This window comes from Apostichopus japonicus, chromosome 1, assembly GCF_037975245.1.
Source record: "Apostichopus japonicus isolate 1M-3 chromosome 1, ASM3797524v1, whole genome shotgun sequence".
Lineage (NCBI taxonomy): Eukaryota > Metazoa > Echinodermata > Holothuroidea > Aspidochirotida > Stichopodidae > Apostichopus > Apostichopus japonicus.
Genome location: NC_092561.1, coordinates 5,283,403 through 5,296,828, shown reverse-complemented (window position 1 = coordinate 5,296,828; position 13,426 = coordinate 5,283,403). Strand labels below are relative to the sequence as shown.

General features: G+C 37.0%; 1 protein-coding gene across 3 annotated transcripts in view; it reads left to right on the top strand.

The window, feature by feature from the left end:
• The window catches only part of LOC139963223 (receptor-type tyrosine-protein phosphatase H-like), a 64,732-nt gene that overhangs the window by 1,726 nt on the left and 49,580 nt on the right, over positions 1-13,426 (top strand). For all 3 annotated transcript variants that reach the window (XM_071964338.1, XM_071964167.1, XM_071964253.1), the window contains exon 2: positions 394-584. In XM_071964338.1, coding sequence (XP_071820439.1) covers positions 555-584 — 30 coding nt within the window. In that variant the 5' untranslated portion in view covers positions 394-554. The remainder of the gene's footprint in view (positions 1-393; positions 585-13,426) is intronic.

Below are 13,426 nucleotides of genomic sequence, written 5' to 3'. Positions count from 1 at the left end.
TGAAGTATGCTGGTAAGTTTGGCACTCGTGGGATTCAATCCAGGTCAGCTTGAAATTTTATCTTAGTAAATTTGTATGATGAAATATCAGATTCACCTGATAACGATAATAGAAAATTAATAATAGCCGACACACACTGGCCAGATAGTTGAAATACAAACACAAAACCAGAAGTCACTAGAGCATGATTTGCAGCACTGTTCCTAATGTTCTTAACCGCATCGTGTTTCATTTCCTGTTTAGGTTATTTCTATCAACACTTGTGGATTGCTTTTCGCAGTAATCATGTCACCAAGTGACATTGCTACTTTCTAGAAGCTGAGCTTATTTCCCTATTTCATTGTTTGATTTTGTTTACCCTAAAGTTCATTTTTCCTTTTCCTGCTTTTGAAGGGTGCGATCCGGGTGAGAATTTGTCATCACGAATCCTACTCAATGCGGCAGTCCTAATTTTAGAGTTGCAAGATAGGGAAAAAAGAAGAAAAACTCCTGAGTAAACGATACAGAGTAGCTCTGTAAATTTGATCCTGCGAGGGAAGTCTAGGGCCATAACGATGGGGATGCAGCCATTATGTATGCTGTTGGTGAGTAGTTACTCTTGATCATTTCTATAGATAAACTGGATCCAGTGTTAGTAAATAATACTGTATATATAATATATATTTGAGAGCGTGGTGGTCAATGGGCTAAGGCGTCGGACTCGTGATCCAAGGATTGCTGGTTCGATTCCTGCCTAGTTCATTACGTTGTGTCCTTGGGCAAGATGCTTTATCTCACTTGCCTCTCTCCACCCAGGGGTTAAATGGGTACCTGTGAGGTAACTTGTCATTGGACGCAGTATATAACTGCTGCCGATTGGAGGGATTGTCTCTGGGACAGGTTATCATTGACCAGGGGTAATATAACGTCTGTAAGAGCTGTGATATGGTTTACCATGAATAGCGTAGCTAAATGCCTAATAATATTATTACAATTATATCTACAACCTGATCTGAACCTGCTGGACGCAATGACAGCAAAGAACTCAAATTTGACAAATGGTTCTGTCCGTTTTCTCGTTTTGTTTTATCCCCTGTAATTTGGTCTTGGCAAAATTTCTTCAAAGTTGGCTTTAGAAGAGGATCCTGTCCAATTTTCAAGCCCTCTACATTACTATCCCCCCCCCCTCTTCATTATTTCCGTCCCCCCTACATTCTTTAATGTATTGGTTAAACTTAAAATGCAAATAAAGGCATTACCTGAAAGAATAACAGTTCTCAGGAGAAGGAAAAACAGATACCTGTAGGTCGATGAAACTGACTTCACACTCAAAATCATGTACGTTTAACTGGACAAAAAGACCAACATCCTGTTAGTCATATTTTGAATTAAATCAAGCAGGGACTATAGACTTTTCATAACAAATTTCTGCACCAATGATCTGTATTTTAAGCTTGTTTTCGCGGGGTGCTTAAGTTTAAGATGCAGCTTTTCATATGTGTAATTCATGAGCTTTGAAATGGCATCTCGCATAAATTTGCATGATATTACGTGGGGTTGCTCTTTCGCTAGTCATATTTTGCATAATTTAAAGCAAACAATTCGTTTTGAAAGAGTGAAATGACCGAATGAAGAACCGAAAGCATTGGACTTTTGTGCTGAAACTTTACTAACAAGGTTCATTAAGTGGAAACAAAAATTTCTTTGATAGTCCAGATTATTTTCACATTATTACGGTTATTGTATGAATATAAGATGCTGTGGATGTGTTAAGATCAGTGCAAACATCTGCCTTGTAAGTTTTTGTTATTCAAAAGTTTATGTCTAATGCTATTTAAATACAGTATACGTTTTATCAGCCTGAAATGGCATGCAGTTCTGTATACATCGTACAATACCGAGCAAGTCACTTGTGCACGGGCTATCCAATTTTCCATGTTTACCCCGTTTTGCAAAGTTCTGCTCCATTTTGGGAGATCATTTCAGATTCAAGAACGTGGATTTTCTCCTGGAGGAAGGACCCTTCTTAATTTCTAAAACCCAGAATCTCTCAAATTACACACTTGTGTCATGTGGCAAACAGCCTTCATCCTTCATCCAAGCCTTTGAACAGCCTTCATCAAGCAAACAGTCTTCAGTAATAATGTTTTGAGATTCCCTTCAAATGTTTATTTTCATATTCAATGATTGCAATGGACCAACCCGTTTGAATGATCCTTCTGTCACAGTTAAAGCCATGAATACCAAACATTTACCCATCCCCTGTCCCCTCCACATCACCTATCCCCTCCTCAATCTCCTATCCCCTCCATATCTCCAATCCCTTATGCATTTTCCTACAAGTGCTATAACAGTTTAATTATATAATTTACAGTAAAAGTAACATATATTGCAATCCTCATTACCTGGCAAGAATTTTAAAAAAAAGTCAGAATTTGGCAATGTTTTACATTTGAAAATGTCTGACAATTTTATCTTATTACATGTATGATCATTCAAAATGTGAAGCCAACATTGCATGAAGATTTTTTAAGGCCACAGTCATATAAATGGTACTTTCACTTCTCACATACTTTTCATCATTATTACTCAAGCTCGATCGAACATGTCCAAGGTGTTAAGTTAATCTCAAGTATGGCCAGGGAAAGAAAAACAAGGAATTTCCTCTTTTTTTTTCAGGACGATGTTTTAGTCGTACAATCTGTTTTTTTCCTTGATTACTTCCCTGTTCACGCTGTGAAATTGCTCGTAGAACTGTGATTGCACACAACGGAGGAAATGGACCAATCTTGCGTGGTCAACTTTCCATGTCTAGAAATGCAAACAACAATCACAGTGCACATTACAAAAATGATCATACAAAGATTGCAAGTTAGGATTAAATCAACGTTGAATCTGGACAACAGATCCATGTCATTTGTACAAGACAGAAAATCATATTACTGTACATGATCGACAAAGTGTAAGAAAGTGATAGAAACAGTCGGATAAAACTTCCAAGAGACATCACTTCCAAATGGTAGATTTGGAAGGAGGAGGAGGGGGGCACTGTGCTAAAAAGGTGTCCAGTCATGTTGCAAATCATATTACATGATCGACAAAGTGTAAGAAAATGATAGAAACAGTCGGATAAAACTTCCAAGAAACATCACTTCTGAATGGTAGATTTGGAAGGAGGAGGAGGGGGGCACTGTGCTAAAAAGGTGTCCAGTGCGTGCGTGGTCAACTTTCCATGTCTAGAAATGCAAACAACAATCACAGTGCACATTACAAAAATGATCATACAAAGATTGCAAGTTAGGATTAAATCAATGTTGAGTCTGGACAACAGATCCATGTCATTTGTACAAGACAGAAAATCATATTACTGTACATGATCGACAAAGTGTAAGAAAGTGATAGAAACAGTCGGATAAAACTTCCAAGAGACATCACTTCCGAATGGTAGATTTGGAAGGAGGAGGAGGGGGGCACTGTGCTAAAAAGGTGTCCAGTGCGTGCGTGGTCAACTTTCCATGACTAGAAATGCAAACAACAATCACAGTGCACATTACAAAAATGATCATACAAAGATTACAAGTTAGGATTAAATCAACGTTGAATCTGGACAACAGATCCATGTCATTTGTACAAGACAGAAAATCATATTACTGTACATGATCGACAAAGTGTAAGAAAGTGATAGAAACAGTCGGATTAAAACTTCCAAGAAACTTCACTTCGGAATGGTAGATTTGGAAGGAGGAGGGGGGGGGGGGGTGCTGTGCTAAAAAGGTTTCCAGTCATGTTGCTTTAGGTAGATTATAAAGTACATTTTTAGATTGGACACAGGTTAGTATGTTGTCCCAGGTTAGTATGTCACAGTACGTCACAGGTTAGTATGTCACAGGTTAGTATGTCACAGGTTAGTATATCAATCCCCAAACCAGTTTGTCCTGTGGAATTCTATGGTAAATGCTACATTTACTTTGAAAATCAATGAGTTTCATGACTTTCTGTTTGCCTCTAGTTCATCAGTCACAGTATTGTACATGTTCTAAAGAACCCTTTCAACAGGCAGCAATTGTAGCACCATAGTGGTGTTGAAGTTGCTGCCTTACTTCTGGTCCCTGCACCAATCAGCACAAAGTGATTATCTGTAATCTAGATCAGTTAACTTGGTAAAGTGAAGTATTATTAGTGTTAATTCTCTTTCAAAAGCATTTAGGGTTCGTGGGAACTGATATCTTTTTTTTTTTATAGACACATTGATCACTCATGGTGAGAGTTCTTTATTGTTTGATCAGACAATAAACAGTGTAATAAACAGGAATAAATCATTCGTACTGTCTACTCTAGATAGTAATTTTTTATTGTATATATAAGTTTCCCAGATCACGTACTACAGTATGTACGTGTTTGTACGCACATTATATAAACCACATAAAAACTACGATGTTAATGTGTGGTACTGTACATTGTGTTTATTTTCAAGTGTAAAAGCAAACAGAGAGAAACAAATACATCAAATTATTTAATCTGCCATTCCATCTGTTGCTGTATCTTGGCCCTAGCTCAGTGCATAATACTAGGCTAATAGCAAAATACTAGGCTAATAGCAAAATAGTACAGTACTGTATTGCATATATAGTGCAGTACCAATTGGGGATAGTTAAACTGTACATATATGCCTACAGCATGTAGAAATTACCTTCTGTTGAGTGGATCATGTAGACATTTGGCATTGTGCACTATGTAAGTATACGTAGCAATTAAAAGTAGAGAGCGCACAGTAGATGTATGAACAACACTTTAATAGCTTTAAATACCTAATGTGGTTTTGCATCCTCCTTCCCCTACCTACAGTGTACTGTATGTAGATCTATAAACATTGTGTAACTTCACCTGCAAAATATTAATGAGTTTTTAATTTTTTTTTAACAATAGCCAAGGAATTCAATTGTACTATTATACTATCTATGAGACCTGTAGCTTTGGCAATTTAAGGGATAAATTTTCTGCTTGGAATGGGTTTTGCCCGCTCAAGACAAAGTTTTATAATTATGGAAACAAACCCTTCATGTTTGTACTCAGAGATTTAAAAGAATTAACTGGTAGCCCTTAGAAGTTACCTTATAAAACCATAAAACATTTTTCCAAACATGTCTTCAAAGTATGAGAATGCTAATATTGCATTTGACAGAGAAACAATTTTTTAAACCTTTAGGATGGATATTTCAAATATACTTTGAACAGTGGCGATTGTGACATCATAGATCTGGGCGAATGCAGATTGCGACATAACCCATACTGCATACACTTAGGCACAACAAAAATTGAATTTGAAAATTTTCTGCAAGAAGAAAACATCGAATGGGGACTACTTTCACATGTATGGTTTAAAAGAGAAAAATAAGAACTATGAGAACAATTTACAGTACCAAACTTTTCCACCAGATAATTCCTTTAAGTGGTAATGTTATTTTTTTATTACTGCACAGTACCTATAGCCTAGGCTCATCAGCTAGCTTTATGTATATATAGTAAACTTTCCGTAGGTCTCGCAAAATAACTGACAATCAAATTTGCTGTTTGGAAAACTAGAAATTGAAAACCTGTAAATTTTGCTGTGTAAGCTCGTCACGCCTTAATCTCAAAACATTGTAAGGTTTCAAATTTTTCGCCAAAGATGACAGCATGGAAATATCATTGAAATATGTACGTTTACTTGTGTTAATCCATGGTCAAGTTGGTCACCTATAGACAGGCAGGTTGCACTGGTACAGTTGGTAAGTGTTAAATTACATTTATATAGCTCACCTAATCTAACAGTAAGCTCTAAGTGGTTTACAAATAAAAGAACTTTACAACTTTAGAACAGAATATTTATCAATTTTAAATAGATTCATTAGACAATAAAATGATGAAAGAATTAATAGAGACTATAAAAGTAAAAAAACTATAAACAATAAGAACAAACTATACTCTAAAATCTAAACTCAAGTACATTTTATTTACAAGTATGAAATAAAATGATATGCAGTCATTTATCTGGTTTCTGTTTTCAGACTTCCCTTTTTATTAGAAGGTGTTGGGGATGGGGGGGGTAGGGGTGGGGGTGGTTGTAGAATTCCATGCTTACTTTGTACATCCCTTATGAGTTACTATACTTAGTAGAGTTACTATAAGTGATCTTGTTTATAAAACAGGCCCCTATCACTCTAAATTTCCAAAGTTTGCGCTTAATTGCATTGCATAGATGAAAGTACAGCCTTACTGTACTGTAGTCACACTTTCGCTAATATTTTACTTTTCATATCTTCTCAAACAATCCTTTTCATTTGGGCTCAAACTATTTCAAACTTTCAAATCCATGTGTCTAAAATTTATATAGAACATGCGTGACAGTACTTCAAGAAGCAAAAGTTTTGTTTTTGTCAAAGAGAAGTGAAACAGAAATATATATTTGAGTTGCACAGTAAAATAAACAATCATGTCCTTATTTGGCCCGTCAATAATTGAAGCTAAAATTGACATAAAAAGCCTCACATGTCCTTTTCGACTATTCATCTCGAAAAATTTTGAAAGCATCTCAAGGCTGCAGATGTTATTATCTTGTCCGTGTCCCTGATACATAAACATGGTGGAGAATAACGTGGGATGTATAGCGATTATATGTAAATACAATTGAGAAAGTAAGGAATTCCAGTGCTCTTAAACTATATTTTTTTGGGGGGGATGTATGTGGTTGCGCTATAGTGTCCTGAAGTAAAGTACGTACTGTACGAAGGTCTTTAGAATTGTGAAATTTTTTAATCAAATCATTGGTGTTTTTCATCTCACAGAGCTACTGTAAATGTCTCAGAAGCACATTTGCACTTCAATCAGTGTCCTGCTCAATTTCAGAGGCTTTTTTTTTTTAAGGTTGGGGGGGGGGGGCAGAGCTAGTTCCTAGAACTGCCTATTGTTAATCCCAATGCCCGCAATTGCGTTTAAGAAAAAAAGGGAAAAACAAAGTGGTAAATTTGTGTACTTGGTATTGTATTTAAGATACAGTATCTATAGTGTACGGTCACGATAAAGTCAAGGAGTTCCTACAGTTCCCAGAAGATCTACTTGTTTTTCCCACTTCCAGTGCTGGTAACCAGCATTTGAGTGTAATCAGGGCATATGTATTTATCACAGCAAATTTAAGAGACCAAAAAGAATAGCATGACCGGTCACTGAAAACAAGAAACAAAAGCAGTAAACTACTGTATGTAAGTGTTAGGAAGAGGAAGTGCATGAACTGCATACTGCAAACGAGTCCGTCTGGGCGTAACGCAAACATGGTTAACCAGATTGAATCACATACAGTGAGCGACTGTCGGTACAATAGTGCATGAAGTGCAAAACATAAAACGACAAAAACACAACAAACACCCACGCACGCACACACTCACAAATAAATAATATATACAGTATATGTATATATATATATATATATATATATATACTGTATATATACATAGAAATATATGAAGTGTGGACCAGGCAGTACATCGTCAGTCCTAAATCCCAAATCTGTGCATTTGGTTAAAAGCATGTACGTACAGTAGATATGCTATTTATTCAACCGTTCCAGTTTTGGTAACAGATTTATGATATGATATGCAACACCATTGCTTGCGGCCCGGCCTAAAGTACTAACTCTGTAATCTCTGGTACAGTAGTTCAGATGTCAATTTTGTACTATTAAAACTGATGACAAATTCATATATTAATGCAAAACAATATTTGATCCGTCATTCAATGTCTCAACTATTAAATTGTATGAATATAAAGGATATAGGTATCTATATACTGAAGTATACAGTACAAATCTGCTTCGTAATTATTGTAAGTACCTCGAAGGATAAGATATATATACAGTGAACTGGATCCATGTTTTTGGTTCACAAAGTAAACTTTTAGAAGGTAATACAACATTCATTCATACTTAGTAAAGATTCCTAAATTATCCTATTGGTCCATTCAGGTCAGCTGACCGTGGTTAATCCTGTGAGTAACGCACGGTAAAATTACGGGGCATCACTTTAATAAATCTTTGGTTATACTGTATTAAACCAAAAATGTTTTGTTTTATGATTTTTCCCCCACACAAATGGTAGTGTATGAATGAACAGGGTTAATGAACGGTCTAGCGTGCGTTACTCACATGATTAATGCACTCCGGGTGTTAATGCTATCGCTGGATGCACTCGGGCTCCGCTACACTCCGCCCTCGTGCATCGCTTGCATTATCCCCCGATCGTGCATTAATCCTGTGAGTAACGCACGCTAGACCGTTGATTAACCCCTTATTTAACCATTTAACAGTTCTGTGAAATGTGTTCCACCAACTTTAAGATTATTTCTCATCTTCACTTACCTGTCTCCTCGCAATCTTAGTAATTTGCTAACAAACTTAGTAATCTAATAAATCTAGTCACCTTAAATACACCTAAACTGGCATTCCTCAATCATTAGTCACCTGACCCTCCGTGGCAATAAAATGGTTCCATCAGCTCACAAATTTATACATCCAAACCAGGAAGTAAACTTCCAAGTGCAAATTTTGGGACAAATCAATGTACCCCCCCCCACACCCCCTCCTCTTCCAATCCTGTTTTTCTTTGTAATGTCTCTATTGACATGTAAACAGTACTGTACTTTGCCCTGAGATGATACTCTTTGCAGACTATATATGAAGTACTATGCTGTATGTATGTAACTCCGGTAGATTATAGTACAGTAGTGCACTGCAGTGCTTCCTGTTGCTATATAGTTAAAGTGCAGTATGTTAGGGCATGACAGTTAGTATTAGTTGACAGAAGTATTAAATATTAAATATTGACTGAGTATGGTAATTGGGTTAATGCAATCAACAATTAAATATTGTAGAATAATAATAATAATAATAAATGAGACTTATATACTGTAGCGCCAAATCAGTAGACAAAAGCCACTGCTCAAGGTGCGCTTTACAAAGAAAGCAGATTAATTTACAAAAGAACAAGTGAAAAGATGGGTCTTAAGTTCCTTTTGAATGCAGAAAATTTAGAGCATTTTCGAATGTGATCTGGTAACTTGTTCCAGAGATAAGAGCCAGAGTATTCAAAGCTTCTGTAACCATAGGTCTTCAAGCGTGGTTTAGGAATAGTTAAATACAATTTGGTGGACGAACGAAGTGTGCGGGTTGGAATATATGGCAAGAGAAGTTGAGACAGGTACACAGGCTGTTCCAGATGATGAGCACAATAGGTGAAAAGAAGTAGTTTATATATACTGAATTCTGTAGCCCTAAGGATTTACTCCACATCCTCCCATACTAAAGGCTCTCCTCACAAAGTTAGCACTTAAAGAGACAGCTAAGAGACAGCTAAGAGACAGCTGAGAGACAGCTAAGAGACAGCTCTACGGTAGGTGAGCTGGATGCCCATAAATCTCCATACCTAATACGTTATAGAATTTAGTGTACATGCTGTGCCTGTAGGAGTTTACTAGCTGTCCTCTATATGAGAATTTCTCTTAATATTCCTAGAATGGAGTTAGCATTTATTGTTCTGATTAAAGAATATATACGTATCAGTTTGTAAAATCTATAGTTATGCTTTGATATCACTGACAAAAGTGTGGTCTGCGACTTTCTCATTCACACGGTTCTACCATGGTGAGTTGAAGAAACCACTGGGTTAACATTTTAGATGGATATATACATGTACAGTACATGTACCAACCATTGAATCAATAATTTCTCTGTCATTTTGTTCAGCTTGCAGACATTTAAAACCTCTAAACTTAAAAACTTAATACGGGAAAAAGTGACTGTATTTTTCGTTGGTTAAATAAATATGCAAATAGAATCGTTGCATTGCTGAACTTCCTGAAATTAGGCCATGCAATACGTAACCGATCCGTTTTAGCTTTCAGGAATTAGTTTCACCTCGTTGATGTGTAAACGATGGTGTACATGTACACGTCTTACAGTTACATGAACAATTACATTAGTTTTGTTCTCAGAAGAAGAAGAACTTTCATAAAATGTCAATCAAACGATATAGGTAAGACTCTCAGTAAATGTAAACTTGTCTGACAACTGTCATCATAATCTACCTTCCAGTGTTTAGCCACCGACTAAAATAGCCCAATTTTCCAGGCCTGCTACTCACTGTACAGTACAGTACAGTATGTAATACTTATAAATTATAAATGTGTGTTCGAGTTCTGACCCAGAAATGAGTATCATTGTTTGTTGGCTATTATAATGCTATTTGTCATAAACACAGGAATAGCATGCATTCTATGACGTGTTTGTATAAATACCTACGTACCAAAACTCTACAAAATGCTTATCAAGTAGCTATGCATGGGTGACCATTTTGTGAGAAATTTTGTACCTCCCTAAGGTGTTTCAATATTACTGCAAGTAACTGTATTTACTGTCTGGGCACCAAGATTCTATGATCTTGTCAAAGAGTTAAAATTGCACGGGTCCTCAGTTCTTTTGGTGGTGCAAATCTTGTCGACTCATGGGCATTATACAGCTGAATCAAATTTTTGGAGTCCATAAATTCTTTAAGTGTATTTGCTCCATTGGTTATAGATCTAGATCTATATACAGTACTGCAAACATGTACAGTAGACTATACACAATAAACTGTAAGTGTTGATTGTAATGTAGAAATGTAAAGTTCACACATGTACACAGTATGTACTGTATGTACAGTCGATCTATCCTAACCAGAGATATTTGTGTACTACATGCAAAACTACATGTAGGCATATTTATCCTAAACTAACATTGCAGTCTGCATGTACTGTACAGTTCTAAAATTAATAAGGCTATATGGTATTGAATTTTTAGATCCTCCTGCAAGCAGGAACTCGCGAAGAAGCCATCATTGGCTTATATCAAAGCCGTAAGCTGACCGAAGTCAGTCTCTTAGATTCATATTTAACGTCCATGATTATGAATTGTCAATTGTCAACAACTCTGTAACTGGACGACATGCATTCATCTTGGAGTGACTCGAACTCGGGACCTTATGATTGAAAGGCACCAGCGTTAACCATTGAGCTAACACTCAGCGAACACTCTGCTAACACTCTGCTAACACTCAGCTGAAACTGAGCTAACATGCTCACTAAGGCTATATAGATACAACGTTTAGTTTATAAGTCAGTACAAGGGGAACTAGAGTGGACTTTGAACTTTACAGTAACAGTACAGTACGTAGAATATTTTGAAGTATGTTTGTCAGAAGTTGTATCCTGGAATTCCCTGATACTGTATATATGTCCAGAATATTGAATGATATGTAGGCCTATATACATCAGATTGGGTGTGGTCCTATCTTTGGTTTGTTTGTGTAATACTGTACTCCATATCAGATAAGAACTCATTGCTATGCATAACAGATTCAGTATACTGTAAGTTGATATGATCCTAGTTTAGAAACCTTTAGAATGGTAGATTTGGTAGGACAAGGAAGGAATTAGGAAGTAGCGTTGACATGAAAGAGGGTGCCAGTTGGGGGGAGGGGGGGGGGATGTGTGCTTAAATGTTATCAAATTTTTGGTGGGTGATAGGTCAGAACAGGATAAACACCCTCATCAGGTCCGAAGGCACCCTCTGTTTTCCTACTTCCTCCTCTTGTCCTGAGTTCCCTTCTTAAGTTTAGGGAATTTACAATCACATGGATCCTGAAATCATAAAGTTGGTATATATATATATCTTGCCTGGAAGTCTTCATAAGGACCACTCGACAATATGGGTCCAGTACTGTTACTATGAATTTAAAAGTTGCGTCCGCTCAGAAAAACTTTCGTCCACTCAGTCCGCCATGAAAACATGCACTTTAAAATACAGGAACTAACAATACTTAGAGCTATAATGACCCCTGACAAAACATTGGCTTGTGTGCAACGGAAGCCATATAGTGATAGGCCGATAATATGCACACAAAAAAATCAAATGATGAAACTAGTACATTATAAAACAACAAAATTACTGTCAAATTCTGAAGTGTGAAATTTTGCTATAGACAAGTACCATATGCTGGCCCAGATATAATGCAATTCACGCTACTGCATGGTATGCAACTCCCTTTACATAGCCGGTATGAAAATATTATGTGCTATGAATCAATGTCAATGTAGGAAGCCAATGTAAATTAAAATGAGTGGCTAGAGAGAAAACGCAAGAATAGAAATACCACACTTTTAAAGACATTGAAGACTCGCCCCAAACAGCGTGCTGCCATCTTTAAAAAGTTACCTTTCCGTTGCTTGCAAGTGAAGTTTTTCTCTTGTCGCTACAAAATGCAGACAGTATTGAAATATGATACCTTGTTATCTTAGTTGGACCCTGAGATGTCCATCGCTATATCGTTTGTACACTGTGCTGTGGATATTGACCGCAGCTGTATATATGTATGAACTGACTGTTCACTAGTGTCTAGTTACCGACGGTAGCAAGCTGTGTGTGTATTTTCTGGGATCGATGGTGGTGTCAAACACTTCTGTTACACCTCATTCGATCCTAGGTCAGATTACCCGCATTAGACGTTTTTTTTTGTGCGCGAGTCTTCACACCCTTTAACTGATTTAATTGAGGACACGTCCCTAAATGGCCAACCGTACAGTAGTACTTGCTCTCAACTTTAATGAGCCCCTGTCATAAGTTCCCATTAACAGTTACCCAATGCAATTTTTCTCTTAAGCTTTATTCAAAGTTGAAAGTTGTCCTTTCCCCCAACTTCCTTCCTTACCGGTTGCGAACCTCTGGACATTCAATCAGCGTCCATAGCCTAGTGGTACCTTAAGGGTGTACGCATATAAAGCGGGAGGCCAGGGCTCGAATCCCGGTGGAGGCTGGAAGTTTTTCCACTGTTCTGGATTTTCCAACTCACTACGATTTCAGTTATACTCTGTCTACAGAAATCTGTTAATTTTCTCTCTGCCTGTATAGTATATTTACGTCGAACAAAATACGAAAAACAATTTAATCAGGAAAACCAGCTGATGAGGAAATAAGTAAGGTAACGTTAGAAGTAATTGTCCATATCAGGGATGAAGCTTTAATAGCTAGGTTAACGACAGTCCCATTTAGATTGAGGTGGTAACGATCTAGCAAAGGGGATTTTTTTCCCCTTGACTTTGAACCTTGCAGTCTGGCATTGGATCTATCTTCCTGAGGGTAATATAAGTTTAATAAGGAATTGTAGGAATGGCACTACCACATGTACGTTAAGTACCCTTCACAGCTCAACCGAGGTGGCGTGCCGGCACTTCCTTATTTATTTTGAAGCTTTGGTCTATGTGGTTTGAGTATATTGTAAAGATGAACTTTGGATGGTGTTATCAAGTTTGTTTTTCTCAATATGGGAGAAGTTAAGTCTTTAAGGCATGTTATGTGCTTTTAAGGAAAAAGAAACTTTGGAGGGGG